The 13,537-nt window shown below is 33.7% G+C and overlaps 1 protein-coding gene across 6 annotated transcripts in view; it reads right to left on the bottom strand.

Annotated features, from left to right (window-relative positions):
* LOC123716973 (fasciclin-3) overlaps positions 1-13,537 on the bottom strand; it is an 83,991-nt gene that overhangs the window by 8,707 nt on the left and 61,747 nt on the right. For all 6 annotated transcript variants that reach the window (XM_045672709.1, XM_045672710.1, XM_045672711.1 and 3 more), the window contains exons 3-9: positions 4,385-4,481; positions 3,712-3,793; positions 3,052-3,175; positions 2,501-2,623; positions 1,849-2,040; positions 1,292-1,482; positions 860-1,001 (exon numbers count right to left, since the gene is read on the bottom strand). In XM_045672709.1, coding sequence (XP_045528665.1) covers positions 860-1,001; positions 1,292-1,482; positions 1,849-2,040; positions 2,501-2,623; positions 3,052-3,175; positions 3,712-3,793; positions 4,385-4,481 — 951 coding nt within the window. The remainder of the gene's footprint in view (positions 1-859; positions 1,002-1,291; positions 1,483-1,848; positions 2,041-2,500; positions 2,624-3,051; positions 3,176-3,711; positions 3,794-4,384; positions 4,482-13,537) is intronic.

Below are 13,537 nucleotides of genomic sequence, written 5' to 3'. Positions count from 1 at the left end.
TTATAAAATCATGCAACATCTTGCTCAGCTTCATCATGACCGCGTAAGCACAACCATATGTAACCACTACTTTTAGACTTAATTTTTTTATTACAACATAAATAATTCCTGACTAAATAGAATTCGTTGTTCACAACAAACCAGTAAAGAGCATTGTTCAAAGGAAAACATAAGAGCGAAGATAATCGCAAATATCGCTTCCACGTCCACTAATCTACATCATGCATTTCAAATGCAATTTTTAAATTCCTTACCATATACATCGAAACTAAGTAATGACGTTATTTCTTTCCGTGCTGTTGGAAAAATTATCAATTTATTATTTGTGTAAAATTATTGAGTATTCTTGCGTAAATGATAATAATTTTTATGCACAACATTTAAGAAACAACAGTTGTTTAATAGCGACAGCGGACTCTGGCAGCACTTCTCCGCTGGTGTTACGTTACTAAGTTAATATCATGTTTGGGTAACATTAATATTTTGACTTCAGAGGTATGTAACCTTTGTAAAACGACATCTTGTACCTTGCAATCATTAAATTATCAAGACCTGAGTCTTAACAGGACAATTGAAAAACTAAACAACTGATTGTATCGCTTAACTTGTAATGGCTAAAATTCTTATGATAATGACATATATACTTTTATGTATTTAAAATTGAATTCCTCACTGAAAATTATTAATGAAACAGTAAGTATATACAAAACTGAAAATCAAATTCCAAACAATATTAAAACATTTTCGAATAGCTCCTTAACAATCAAATTGACCCCCTTTGGGGCTTACATTGGGAAACACTGATCTAAACGTTAGCCAATCGCAAACTAAATCGTGGGCTAATATTTTTTGATGTTACCTGCAGGTTCATCCATGGTGCTCAGACGTAGAGCGAATTCCTCTCTTCCCAAATCATTGGTAACTCTAAGGTAGTATGTTCTATCGACATCTTCTTTAGCCACCGCTGTCAGTACTAATGTTACGTTGTAGTACCCACCACCCTGTAAAATAGTTATGTATTGAGTTAACATAAACTATATTATAGCCGTCAATTACATACATAATATATTTAAAACTGTAAAGTTATGAGCTTATCGGTAACCTTACTTTCACAGGGCATTGTATTGTGTACAACTAGTTTTATTAGAATCAAATCCGATTATAAGATATTATTTCTGAAATTTGTAAAAAAGGACTAAGTTTCTTGGTGACACAAAATTTGGAATTGATATTAAGTCTGCTTGAAAGAGAAAGAGAGAAATTTGAAAGAGACACTTTTTTTAAGATTTACCAAGTGCACAGGTTCCAAGGCGGTGATGGATGAGTCTTCGTTCTTTTGAGGAGCAGCTAACACCAACTCTCCAACGGTCCACTGAGCTTCGGGAGGTGGATTAGCCCTCACAGTTACATTCAAACGTCCTTCGGAACCAATTTTCAAGCCAAATATTGTGATTTGACCAGCCTCTGTGCGCTTTGGTGGGTCTGGAATAATTGAATTGTCAGTTAATTATAATATGTTAAACTGATTCTAAATTTACATTTACTACCAGTTCGCAAGTCAAGAGCGTAGAGCGGGCAAGAAACTGTTTTTAATCGCTAAGTTTTGAGTCATACAAATTGTTTGAACTGGATCATTTAAATAATCGTCAAATTTATAAAAAAAATCTTGATTTATTTATGTTTAACGAGTTTTGGATTTATTCAGTGATAAATCTCTAATTTCGCTTGGGACTTAATTTTCACACAAAGACACGAATTCGTACTTTAGTTATATGATATGGTTTTCATGAAACTATCACTATATATCTACATGCTGATACTCTGTAACTAAAGAAGTACTAAACTTACAATATACGACCAACTGTCTCGCAGCCTCCCTAGGACTATCTAAAGCTTCGTGTTCAGCTCTGCAGACCAACCGTTTGCCGTTATCGTCAGCTGACAGTTCCTTAGTGATATTCTGGCTGATGGTCTCCAAATCGATGCCTGGCTCGGAGGTGATTATTGGCTGGTGTACGCCTGTGAGGAATTGGTCATCGTCTGGAAGAAAAATATATTTGTAAATATAATAAACATATAATTATGTGGATTTGAGTATGAAATATTTTGCTGTTTCAAAAGTGGTGTTACGAAATAGATTACTAGATAGAGACAACTCATTCAAACAAAAAAATTTGGAAGCCAATAAAGTCATACACATACTGAGAATAGATGATAGAAATGTATTTAAATTTAATGTATATAGAAATGTATGTGCAAAACATGAGTACTAAAGTATGTAATATCAGTATCAAGGGTAATAAAATCGAAAAAATAACAATGCATTTTGAAGAAAAAAACGCTATTCTAAGTATACGTATTTAAAAAGTGAACGTTTCTTGGACAGGTGTTGTAATTGACACAAAAGTGATGTCACAAAATGTTTCACCATAGATACAAAATTTACAAAGATTTTTTATTTTTAATCTATGCTTGTGGTTCGTATTTCCACAGTACTTACCCAAAAACCACGTGATTTTAGCAACCGGTCGTCCATTTGGTACAATACATTGGGCCATGAAGATGTCCCCCTCCTTGAAGTTGGACTGCGGGGGTGATATCAGTTGAGGGTTGGCTGGTGGCTCTGAAAACACACCAAATTTACATAAACTCCTAGTTTTTACTTATTAATTGCACCTTTACATTATCTATAGCCTACAGTTAACTTGCAATTCGTTAAAAATATTCGGTAACATTTTTACAAAGCAATATACTATATTTAATGTGCCTTTATAGAGTAAAAGAGTGATGAAGAATTAATTTGACATTTGCATGCCTATTTTCGATGGCTGCTTGTTTTTTTTTTATAATTAATTAATCTGAATGTATCACATTATATACATATATATTGTTTGTTTTAAGAATGTGGAAGAAGAAGAGAATATATATAAACATATGTCGTAAAGATTAATTAAGTATCTAATAAGATACTTTTATTAAAACATGAAGATCACTACTCAGAGCCCACCCAAAAGTTTCCGGACTTACTTTAAAGCACTAGGTTTTACTTACTTGCAACAACAAGCCGCATGATACCAGTAACTTCAATACTCCCACTCGGCGGCGGCAGCATACAGGAGATGTTGCCATTCCATTCCTCTTTTATATGCTTAATATGAGCGCCACATTCGCCGAACTGAAATAATAATCATATATGTTTAAATAAATTTATTCTTCCGAATTAAATCATGATTTGTTACATTAGAAAACTACTGTGGCTTGTGTAAATAAACATAGTAGTCTTGTTGAGGAACGCGACAAATGCATTTAAAAATAGTTTTTCCATTTACTTCTTATGTTGGTTAACGTTAGGCTATCTAATAACAATTTTGTTTTATCGCTCTTCAGTCGGTAGCTCATGTCTGAACGTCGTGGTTAGCAAGCGAACGATCTGTTCCCATCGGTTTCTGTCCAGCGCCTTTCTTCTCCTCGCCTCTTTTGAGGACGATGATCCAGCTTTTTCCTTCTGTGTTCCACAATCAGTTTCTCTAAGTTCATATAGTGCATAGTGCCTCTGCGCATTGTATGGCCGAGATATCATGTAATTATGTCGGCATACAGGCGAGTCTTTATGCGGAGGTCAGGATTGATGTATTGGTGCAGGCATATTCTTAGCATTCGCCTCCAGCACCATTAGTTTTACGATAAGGAAATCAAAATAATTTTCCTTACCTGCAAACCCTGCCCTGAGTAGACGACTTCTTCATCCTGTTGACTTGGTATCAATCTATACGGTGTCGAACCCACTGTCATCCTGAAACATTACATTAACTTATTAGTAGCATTATACATCGGTATGTACTTAGCATGAAGAAGACTAGTGTCACAACTTTAAAAGTTTTGAACTATAATCCATATTCCGAGACATCTCAAATCGCAATTTCGTCTTGTCCTGAACTTCATAGAGAATAACATTTTCACAGTAAAGGTTACACAAGTCACTAAAACGTTTTTGGATGATTACGATTTGTCATTTTACAAAAAAAGTATCATATTCCTGTAGTTTCGTTTACTATTGACTTTGAGATTAATTAACGTAAAGAGGAGTTTAACATGAAATGTCAGTAAGCGGAAGGAAAAAAGAGAATATTAATAATATTGTGAGATTTCTCACGTTGACATGACAACGGTGTCGGCTGTGATTACAATAAGAGTACTTCATGACGGTTGTAATCGAAACGATAATGATGAATCTCTAATCACTTTTATCATAGCGTCAGTACAATTAGACAGAAAGAGACCAACGACGATTAATCTTCAACATTTCTCGCAATTGGCTTTCTCAGGAAATATTAGGGAAGTTGTACTTAAAACAATAGAGTATAAATTAATGAAACCTCCTTACCGACACGAGTCAATTGGGTATGAGACTTTGCAGAGTACTGTAAGATCATCTCCTACTCTTCTCACCGCCTCTCGTGGGGTTATTTCAACAGTTTGACCTGAAATTATAAATAAATCACATACAATACTTAACGTTGAGAATTTTTTTTCTTATAGTAACTAAACTACTACAGTACTACAGCAATCGGGCAGGAGGCTCACCTGATATTAAGTGATACACTCAAAGTGACAGAGGACTCGGCAAAGAATTGGCACGCTTTTTTTTCATATGAGTATGAGATATAGGAAGTTTTGTAGTATGAGGATACTAATAAGGTAATCAAAAACCCTGAGGCTTTGTTCTGTAACTACTACCAACGATGCCGCTTCCATGTCCTAAGGAGTTACTTTGTGGCGCGAGTCGAAGGCTGTGACATTGCTACGGATATTGAGAAAATACAAAAGCGTCGGAACAGGTAACGCTATTGGTAGTTACAGAGTTCAGCCGCTGGAGTAAATAGTAGTTTCGTTTTTTTTTGGTTTGATGACGAAACTTAATCTATTTCTTAGATAAAACTAGAAATTTATGTCTAATTACTTTCGTATGTTCAAATACAATACATTTTTGGATCAGACTTCGGTCAAATTTTGTTTCCAAAGTCCTACCTATGGTTTGAATGCATTGGATATAAGGTCTTATCCTTTAAGGGATATGTTTATATTGGTTAAAATTGTGGCTGGTTAGTATTTGTTTTAACAATTAAAAGTTTATTGTGTTTACTAAATAAACTTAGCTATTTTTGACTAGTTTGACATTTCGACAATATACGTATATTGTATATAAATAACAAATTAGGTGATAAAAAATAATCAAGTCAAGTTAAATATCTATTCTCATAGCTTAGTACTTTTGAACGAAAAACGTTCTAGTTTCGAATATTCGAGAACTGCTTTGAACCAGAATAACCGGATTGTACCGGATTGCACCGGTTCAACTCGGTGCGCTGGACCGAGTGATACAATCGATGGAAACGAAATAGCATTTGTGCTTTGTACATCATTATTTCCACTTAACGTAACTTGACTTAACTATTTAATTAAAATATGTTTTATTATATAAACCATCGAATTAAAACTCTTCTTTCAGACATAATGACCAACCGGTTAATACTGCAGTGTTTCTGTTGCTTTTATCGGTTTACAATTGATAAGTTTCTTACTTATTAGGTTAGATATTCTAGATTACAGAGAATTACGGTTAATAAAGAGATTAAGCAAGAGTAATTAAAGATAAATCAGTAGCGCTGAAACTTTTTTAGTTCTAGACCTCAAATTTCTGTATCCGTTTCATGATAATTTGTCAATCTAATAGATATTTAGATGATCAACTTCCTGTGCTTGACACTCCGTCAACTTTTAGAGTCTAAGGCAATCCGGTTTCCGTACGATGTTTTCATTCACAGTTTGAGCGAATGTTATATGCGCACATAGATAGAAAGTCAATTGGTGCACAGCCAGGGGTCGAACGACCTCAGAGCCGCACGCTGAAGCCACTGGGCCAAAAAATAGACAAGTAAATAAATATGAATCTATCTAAATCATTATTAAAACCATGACTCCTGTTTGTCAAAATCGAATGCATTTTGACGTTTATGAACCATGCACTGACATTGTAAACGCACCAAGTCGGGTCTTAGTTATAGGAAACGGTAATATTAAACGAAAACTCCACTAGAGCCGGAAAATAAACTGAAAATTGTTCAAGACAGAAATGCAATCTCACATTCCAGGATCTAGGTATTTCGAATTACCTGTTTTAATACTGTTGTTTCGTTGACAGTTGACTTTTAGTTTAATTAATATAACGAGGAATTTGATATGGAAGATGTCACGATGCGAAAGGAGAAAAGGGATTACTAAGAATATCTTAAGATTTCTTGTTGACGTTGTGATTACAACCGTCATGAAGTACTAATGATGAAGAAATGCACAAAGTTTGGGCAACTTTAGCTAGCTCATCTCTTTTGTCATAGCGTCTGCACAAATTGACAGAAAGGGACGAACGACGATTAATCTTCCAACATTTCTCGCAAGGCTTACTCTCTCATACCAGGAACTATTAAGGATGTTGTGCTTAAAACAATAGATCATAGATTAAATACCTCAGCACTTGCAGCGCTTTATATATCAAAGCAATATTTTATTTATATAATCGCGCCCTTTTCCCGAAGGGGTAGGCAGACCACAGATCTCCACTAGCTACGTTCCCTACCTGTCGCTTCATTCACTTTCATGAAGCACCATACATGTTCGTCGGTTATAGGTACTTTGTGTCTAATACCTCCTGGATTTGGTAATGATATGACCTACCCAATCTGATTCATCCAGGGTGGACTTGTATATCCTACTTGTTAGAGCGATACGAAAAATAAAATTCGTTCCTAAAATACTTTATCCTGACGAACTCATGGATAAGTATACGAATTTGTGGAAACGTAATAACAAGATACAATTGACGTACGCAAGTATGACTTCATGCAATCAACGTAAAAACGGACAGAGAAATACATGGAGACATATAACGCGGATATTACTTATGTTATATTTCTGTAGTGTGAAATTTATAATGATTTGTCAAGTCCATAATTAGTTTTCCGTACCTTAGTACTTGTTTCAATTGTTTAAAACTAAACTTAAATAACTTTATTAAACTCGTGTTGGTAGTTTTTGAATTGTTAGAAAAACGGTTTTTCAAGAATACTTATAGAACGCGATTTCCTACAGCGTGGTTCGCGTTAGGGTGATAACTGATAGTAGACGTTGCTACAGATGGCGCATACCGAAGGTTCGTTCTGGCAAAACAATAAAGATTTTTTAGTTGGTCAATTCATTATTTTAATATAATTGAAAATCTCTGTATCATATTTTAAACAGAAGCCAACCCGACAGTCGTTATTATTCCAATCTTTACAAACGTAGAAGAATACAACTTGACGATTAAAAAGAGTGGCGGAGAGTTTATTGCCAGATCTTCGCTTCCGTTCTAGGCCCTTGATTTGAGAACTGACAGTAAATGTTAAATTAGAAGCATTTAGCATTTAATATGTATTACTTTACTGTAGTTCATAAGTTTACATTGTGTTACCTAAACGAATAAATTATTTGATACCTGAATATAAAGATTTTTAATATACATGTATATTTTATTGTAATTGATATTTACCCAGGGTAAAGGGCTCCTCAAGTTTTGTACAAATACCTTTTTTACCAGTAGTTTGAAAATGTGTTCGGTAACTTTCATACAAAACCTTTAAAATTACAAATTTAGTAAAGCAATCTCCACATATTTCCTGTTCTATTCCCATTTAAGAAATTGTCGCCATTATGTAGTATGCTATATCTAGATGTGTTTTATTATATCTAACATTTGATCAGTATTTGTAGACTCTATGATTGAAGGGCGAAATTGTTCGACCTTTTTATCAATAATATTTTCTATATATATATATATATAATCTATATTTAGAATTAGCTGGCCCCTTTAACTTTGTTTTGCCACTTTTTAATAGCTATATACCAAAATGACAAAATGAAACATTTTGCTATGCTACCACAAAGAGTTTGCTTACAAACCCAAGTACTAAATGTTCACAGTCACAGGGACAAAACTTTTTAATTTGTTTTGCCTTTTTTAATTAATTTTTAAATTATTTTAATTATTACTATGTAGGTTAAGAAAATTTTAAATACTGTTTAATTATACATACATTGTAATTTAATAAAATATTTGTTATTAGTACTAATTATTATTTCTCTCCATAAAAAAACCTTCCTTCTGTTCAGGGAATAAATAATAAAATACTCATGTTTTGCGAATCATTTTTCTATTTGAATCTTACTTTAAAAAAAATCCACAATATTTCGTATATTTTGGCCGCAAATATGTCATAAAGCGACATACCCATGTAAGAAAATCGTAATACCTACACAAAAAAAATCTACGTTTTATAAGGCCCATTATTCAGTAATGAATCCCCTTCCCCTTCCCTTAAACATCGCTACAAAAGCCGCAAGTTAAAAACTGTATAGTTATTAAGTTACCAATTTCTTTGTGTAACTACCCTCGCGAGGGTTGCCGAAGCAAATTATAAAGATATATCATAATTAAGCTCAGGGGAGTTCTGATTGTAATTTCTGTTAAGGGTACATTACAAATTGGTTATTGACTGAAGGACCATTTCTCCTAATGCAATAAGAGAATCGTTCCAATTAGAGAAATTTGTTTTATTCTCTATTCATTTTAACATTCAGAATTAAGCACTAAGTATGACTTTCGCATACCAAAAAAGGTAGTCATGACATACATGAGTAACACTTTAATGACTAAGGTTCATCTATCTCGTATATCAAGACACAATCTTGTCTTGTGCGCAGTCAAATATGTCTTCATACGGTAAAAACAGTTTGACAGCTCTTCAAACTGAAGTTTGATCTAGGTCTCTCTCTTGAGTCCAAGTAATTGTATATTTTTCACTTCTTGCGCTCGCCTTATTTAAGTTTGAAAAATCTTTTTAGTGGTTGCCGGAAGACATCGTTCGAAAGCGATAAGGATTATTTTAATTGTATTGTAACGAAGTGTAAACCAATATTCTAGAAAAATAGAAAACAAAAACAAATTTAAAAAGTTTAGTCCCTGTGTCAGTGTGCCTTTAATGCATTTCCTCCCTCTGGGGTCAAAGAGGGTCGGGGGGGGGGGGTGTCTCTGTCTTCCAGACGCCAACTTAAATCTTTAATTAGCGCCTGTGCATTTGAATCCTACGACCCAAGAGTATCTACTCCAAAGTATGAATTGTTCAATTATTATACTCTTAAGTTTATCTTCATTTCACTGAGGTTAAAGAAGCTTTTATATAGAAATGTGTTATCGCCACCGGTACCATCAACCAACTTAAATGAATTATTATTATTAAATGATTTTTTAATGTATCATTCAAATATAGACACGAGCGGCAAAGGCTAAAACTAATGTATGATGAATTTGCATTATTATTCAGCGAGGAATATCACAAGGGAATAAGTCAATTTATATGTAAATTATGTGTTTAAACAATATTAGACGGCGACTTTATTAGCCATAGAATAATCAATATTGACCCATTTTTTCATTAGTATTTTTAATGACAAAGGATAAAAATAATTACCAGAGGCGCTACAACCTTTTTAGGTCTGGGTCTCAAATTTCTGTACCTCTTTAATGATTTTTTCAATCTAATAGGCAAGACGGTGACCAGCCTCCTGTGCTGGACACACCATTCATTTTTTTAGGTGTAAGGGAAGCTGGTTTCCACACGATGTTTTCCATCACCGTTCCAGCGAATGTTAAATGCAAACAGTGGCCCAATTACGGAACTTTCCGTTTGTATTGTTCTGCGCACTCCCTAGCCCTCTGGCATTGAGAGTGTCTATGCGGCATCACTTCATCATCTATGCTTAAGTTTTTTTCGACATCCCAAATAGATTAAGAACTTTCTCGTTGTCACTTTCAGCTTCCAGCCTGTACAGTATATAATATTCATCGGTAGCATGTATTACATTTTTAAATACATATATAAAAAACTAAAAACAAAAAGTAATATTGACTAAGCCTTTGGCCAAGCAACGCCGGCGTGTAAAACTAGCGTAACCCTAACGAGATTCATTACATGTCCCCATCTGAGCAGCGGCAGATAACCACCCAACCGTTCAAATAGAGTGTATGACAATCGAGCAATAATATATTCACCCTAGCCCTACGGCTACTGATGGTGATCATCATTTATGTATTTTATAGGACAAAATATAAACGTCAAAGACAATAGGAATGTCTTTTTTTGACGGTCCTTTAGTACAAGTCCAAGCTCGACACAAGCATTTAGCTGAGAGCCGAACGTATTTTTAAAATAACAAACAAACGGGCAGAAGGCTCACCTGTTGTTAAGTGATGCCGCCCATAGACACGTTCAATCCCAGACGGCTACGGAGTGCGCGTCTTTTAAACATTGGTACCCTCTTTTCATGAAGGACCCTAAGTCAAATTGCTCCGGAAATACTTCAGTGGGCAACTGGTTCCACATAGTGGTGGTGCGCGCCAAATTGTCTTAAAAACGCTCAGTTGTGGAACGACAGACGTCGAGGTGATTCTAATTTCGAACGGATTTTATTTATGATGATATGATTTAGACGGGTCGAATTTCGTTTTTTTTTTAGACTAATAATAATAATCCAGTTGCGATACAAGCTATATGGAATGGCATCTAAGATAATTTTTATTTCATAAACAGGTAGAGGATCTCTCTTGTTTAGACATGATTCCTCACGATGATATCCTTCACCGAATAAGCGAGAGTTAATGAATACATAGACAGAAAGTCCATTGGTGTACAGTCGGGGACAACTACCTAGGGATGAAGTCACAAGGCCTGCTGGCTTATATTTTTGTTAGTCTGTCTGCATTAAAACTCTATCTAAATTATAAATAAAATCATAGTCACCCTCCAATAATCCCTAACAAGTACCCTCTTATTTGCGTAGAGATTAGCGGTCGGGTCCAACGCGTGTCCAATTACAATTCATACCGTTTGTCAATTTGTATATCTTCTTTCATTGCCCGTTATAAAGCAAATAATGTGAAAGACCTTTTGATGGCGTGTGAATTTCCATGTCAATAAACCAAATTCAACTTTGAATATTACTTTCAAAGGCCTCAATTGTACTTATTTCCGACAAACAAAATTATATTTATATTTTAATATTATTAATAATAATTAATAATGCAGTCGCGCTTCATCACGGTATTTTTATTAATCTATGACAACGCTTATTTCCTTTAAAATTATGCAATATGTAACAATTTAATTGCTTTTTGGACTAATTATAATAATCCTAATGAACGAAGTCCAAACAAAGAAATGACTTTCTTTATTTTTATTTCATAGACAAGTAGGTGATCAGCCTTCTGTGCCTGTCAAAATTAATGCAACAAACACAACAATGTTCGTCTGAATAAGCCAGGTAATTGCCTTAGTTCAACTTAGTAATTTCACGTTTAAAAAAAAATATTAAAAAGTATTAAGATGTTAAGTGTTAAAGATTACCTGTATTTATGATTTTATGGAACTAATACATATACAAATTAATTTCACGTTTATCGAGCAATTAGCGGCGTAATAATTAAGCAATAAGCGTCTGAACGCATTTGACAACCAATTACATATGTCAACCTTTTTTCATTACGAGTTCGCCACTATCCGAATAATGTAGGTAGATATATCTTTATTTGAAATGTTTCTTTAAATACTTTGATCAATTTGAGAGTTTACCGTACCAAATGTTTGACAGTTACAAAACTTATGAACAATTTGTATTGGATTTCTTTTTCTCTTTTTTTAAGTAAATGTTCCATTGTCTTGAATCCAAACAAATCCAACTTTGTTTTATATATTAGTATCGTTACTTAAATTGGTATTAAGGGTGTTTCCCAACCTATTTTGAGCCATGCCCCGCCTTAGCCTTCCTAAACTTCTTATGATCCACCCCTCCCACCATCCAATTGTTATATCTAAAATTGAATTGCTCACTTAAGAAACTTAAATGATAGGTTTTTAGGAAGAAATTACTTGGATTATCTAATATTAAAAGTTATCTAAGTATTAGAAGAGAGAGGCACAAGAATTTTAGAAAGGCTGGGAAATTCTTGTTTAGAAGTATTTACTTATTATTATATATAACAAATTACAATATTTAATGTAATAAGCACTTTTAGGCAAACATAACAAACACAAAAAGAAAAGCACTTAAGAATCATAGATTATAAAAACTAAAGGAAAATACATTGCATTTAAAAAAGCAACTCGTCTGATTTTCTCTACGTACTATGTACATTGTTATATTATAATAATTCCGTTACAAAAATGTATGTTAATATTGCGTTCATAAACCGATTCTTACGTGTTTTATAAACAAAAACCCACTCAAACACACTCGTTGCACTCACCCAAACAATAGCGCAAAATAATAGGATCAAAAACATCTGCGCACTCTACGCCATTGTGATTCAACTGTTTTTGTGTCAATGTACAAAAAGTGTGGTCACAGTAGCTTATGTAGGGTTGTGCTTCGCATAATTTAAACTACGCCAAAAACATTTTAAGTTCGAAATAGTTATCTATAGTCTATCTATCTTCTAATAAACTGATTTGAAACATTCTTAGCACCTGGCGGTTATACTAAAAACTCCAGAACAATTACTTTTGTACATAACTTAGTCAATCCACAAATGAGCTGGTAAACCTTTGAAAGTTTGAACCTCAACCAGCTTTATAAATTAATCTTTATAGTACCATAAATAACATGTCAGACGAAATTGTCTATGCCCGAAGACATTGACAATAGAGTCTAGCGTACTTCCGGCTCTACGCTCCATAGACAAGGGTCGGACCTCCGAGTTCACTGTAGCAGAAATCATTTATGTGACGTTATTTACATTCTGTCATACAAATTATACGTTCGACGATGCCGTTAGCTATGGTCCTATAACGGAGGCGCCAAAACTGTATATTTATGTTCTCCGAAGAGTTTCTATGGTTATAAACTATGGTTTTATATTTTACTCTAGTAACAGAAAAAACAGAAATTGATATTATAAATTATCTAATAGACCTAAAAAGCTTAACTGTATTTTATTTAAAAAAATATATAAAATGTAAAATTACATATTACAAAATGGCGCCATACAACTCCCATAGTAATTTCTCATTAAAATTGTCCTTTTATGAGAATAAAGTTTTTAACAAGAGATTTCTAATGAAATCTTCTTAACTGAGGGTAAAAATAGTACACAAGAACAGTGTCCTCTCCTTAATAGATACTGTAAGGACACTTTCTTACGTTAAAAATAATTTCTGATAAATTAGGTAAATTTTTGATTACTCTCTTTACTTATTAGTATTAAGTTGGCTAGAACGTAATGATAGATTGTGTCTTTATACAGAAACAATTTGTTTAAAAAAATCGTTACCGAATAGGAAAATATGTTTTGCATTATACATTTAACGTTATTCATATGATACTAATAAAATAAAACGTGACTTTTTATTTGTCACGTATCAAACGGTATTTGATTGGATTCTTGTTCAAT

The sequence above is a fragment of the Pieris brassicae genome, chromosome 12 (assembly GCF_905147105.1).
Source record: "Pieris brassicae chromosome 12, ilPieBrab1.1, whole genome shotgun sequence".
Classification (NCBI taxonomy): domain Eukaryota; kingdom Metazoa; phylum Arthropoda; class Insecta; order Lepidoptera; family Pieridae; genus Pieris; species Pieris brassicae.
The sequence above is the reverse complement of the archived record's forward strand: the minus strand, read 5'-3'. Positions and strand labels throughout refer to the sequence as shown.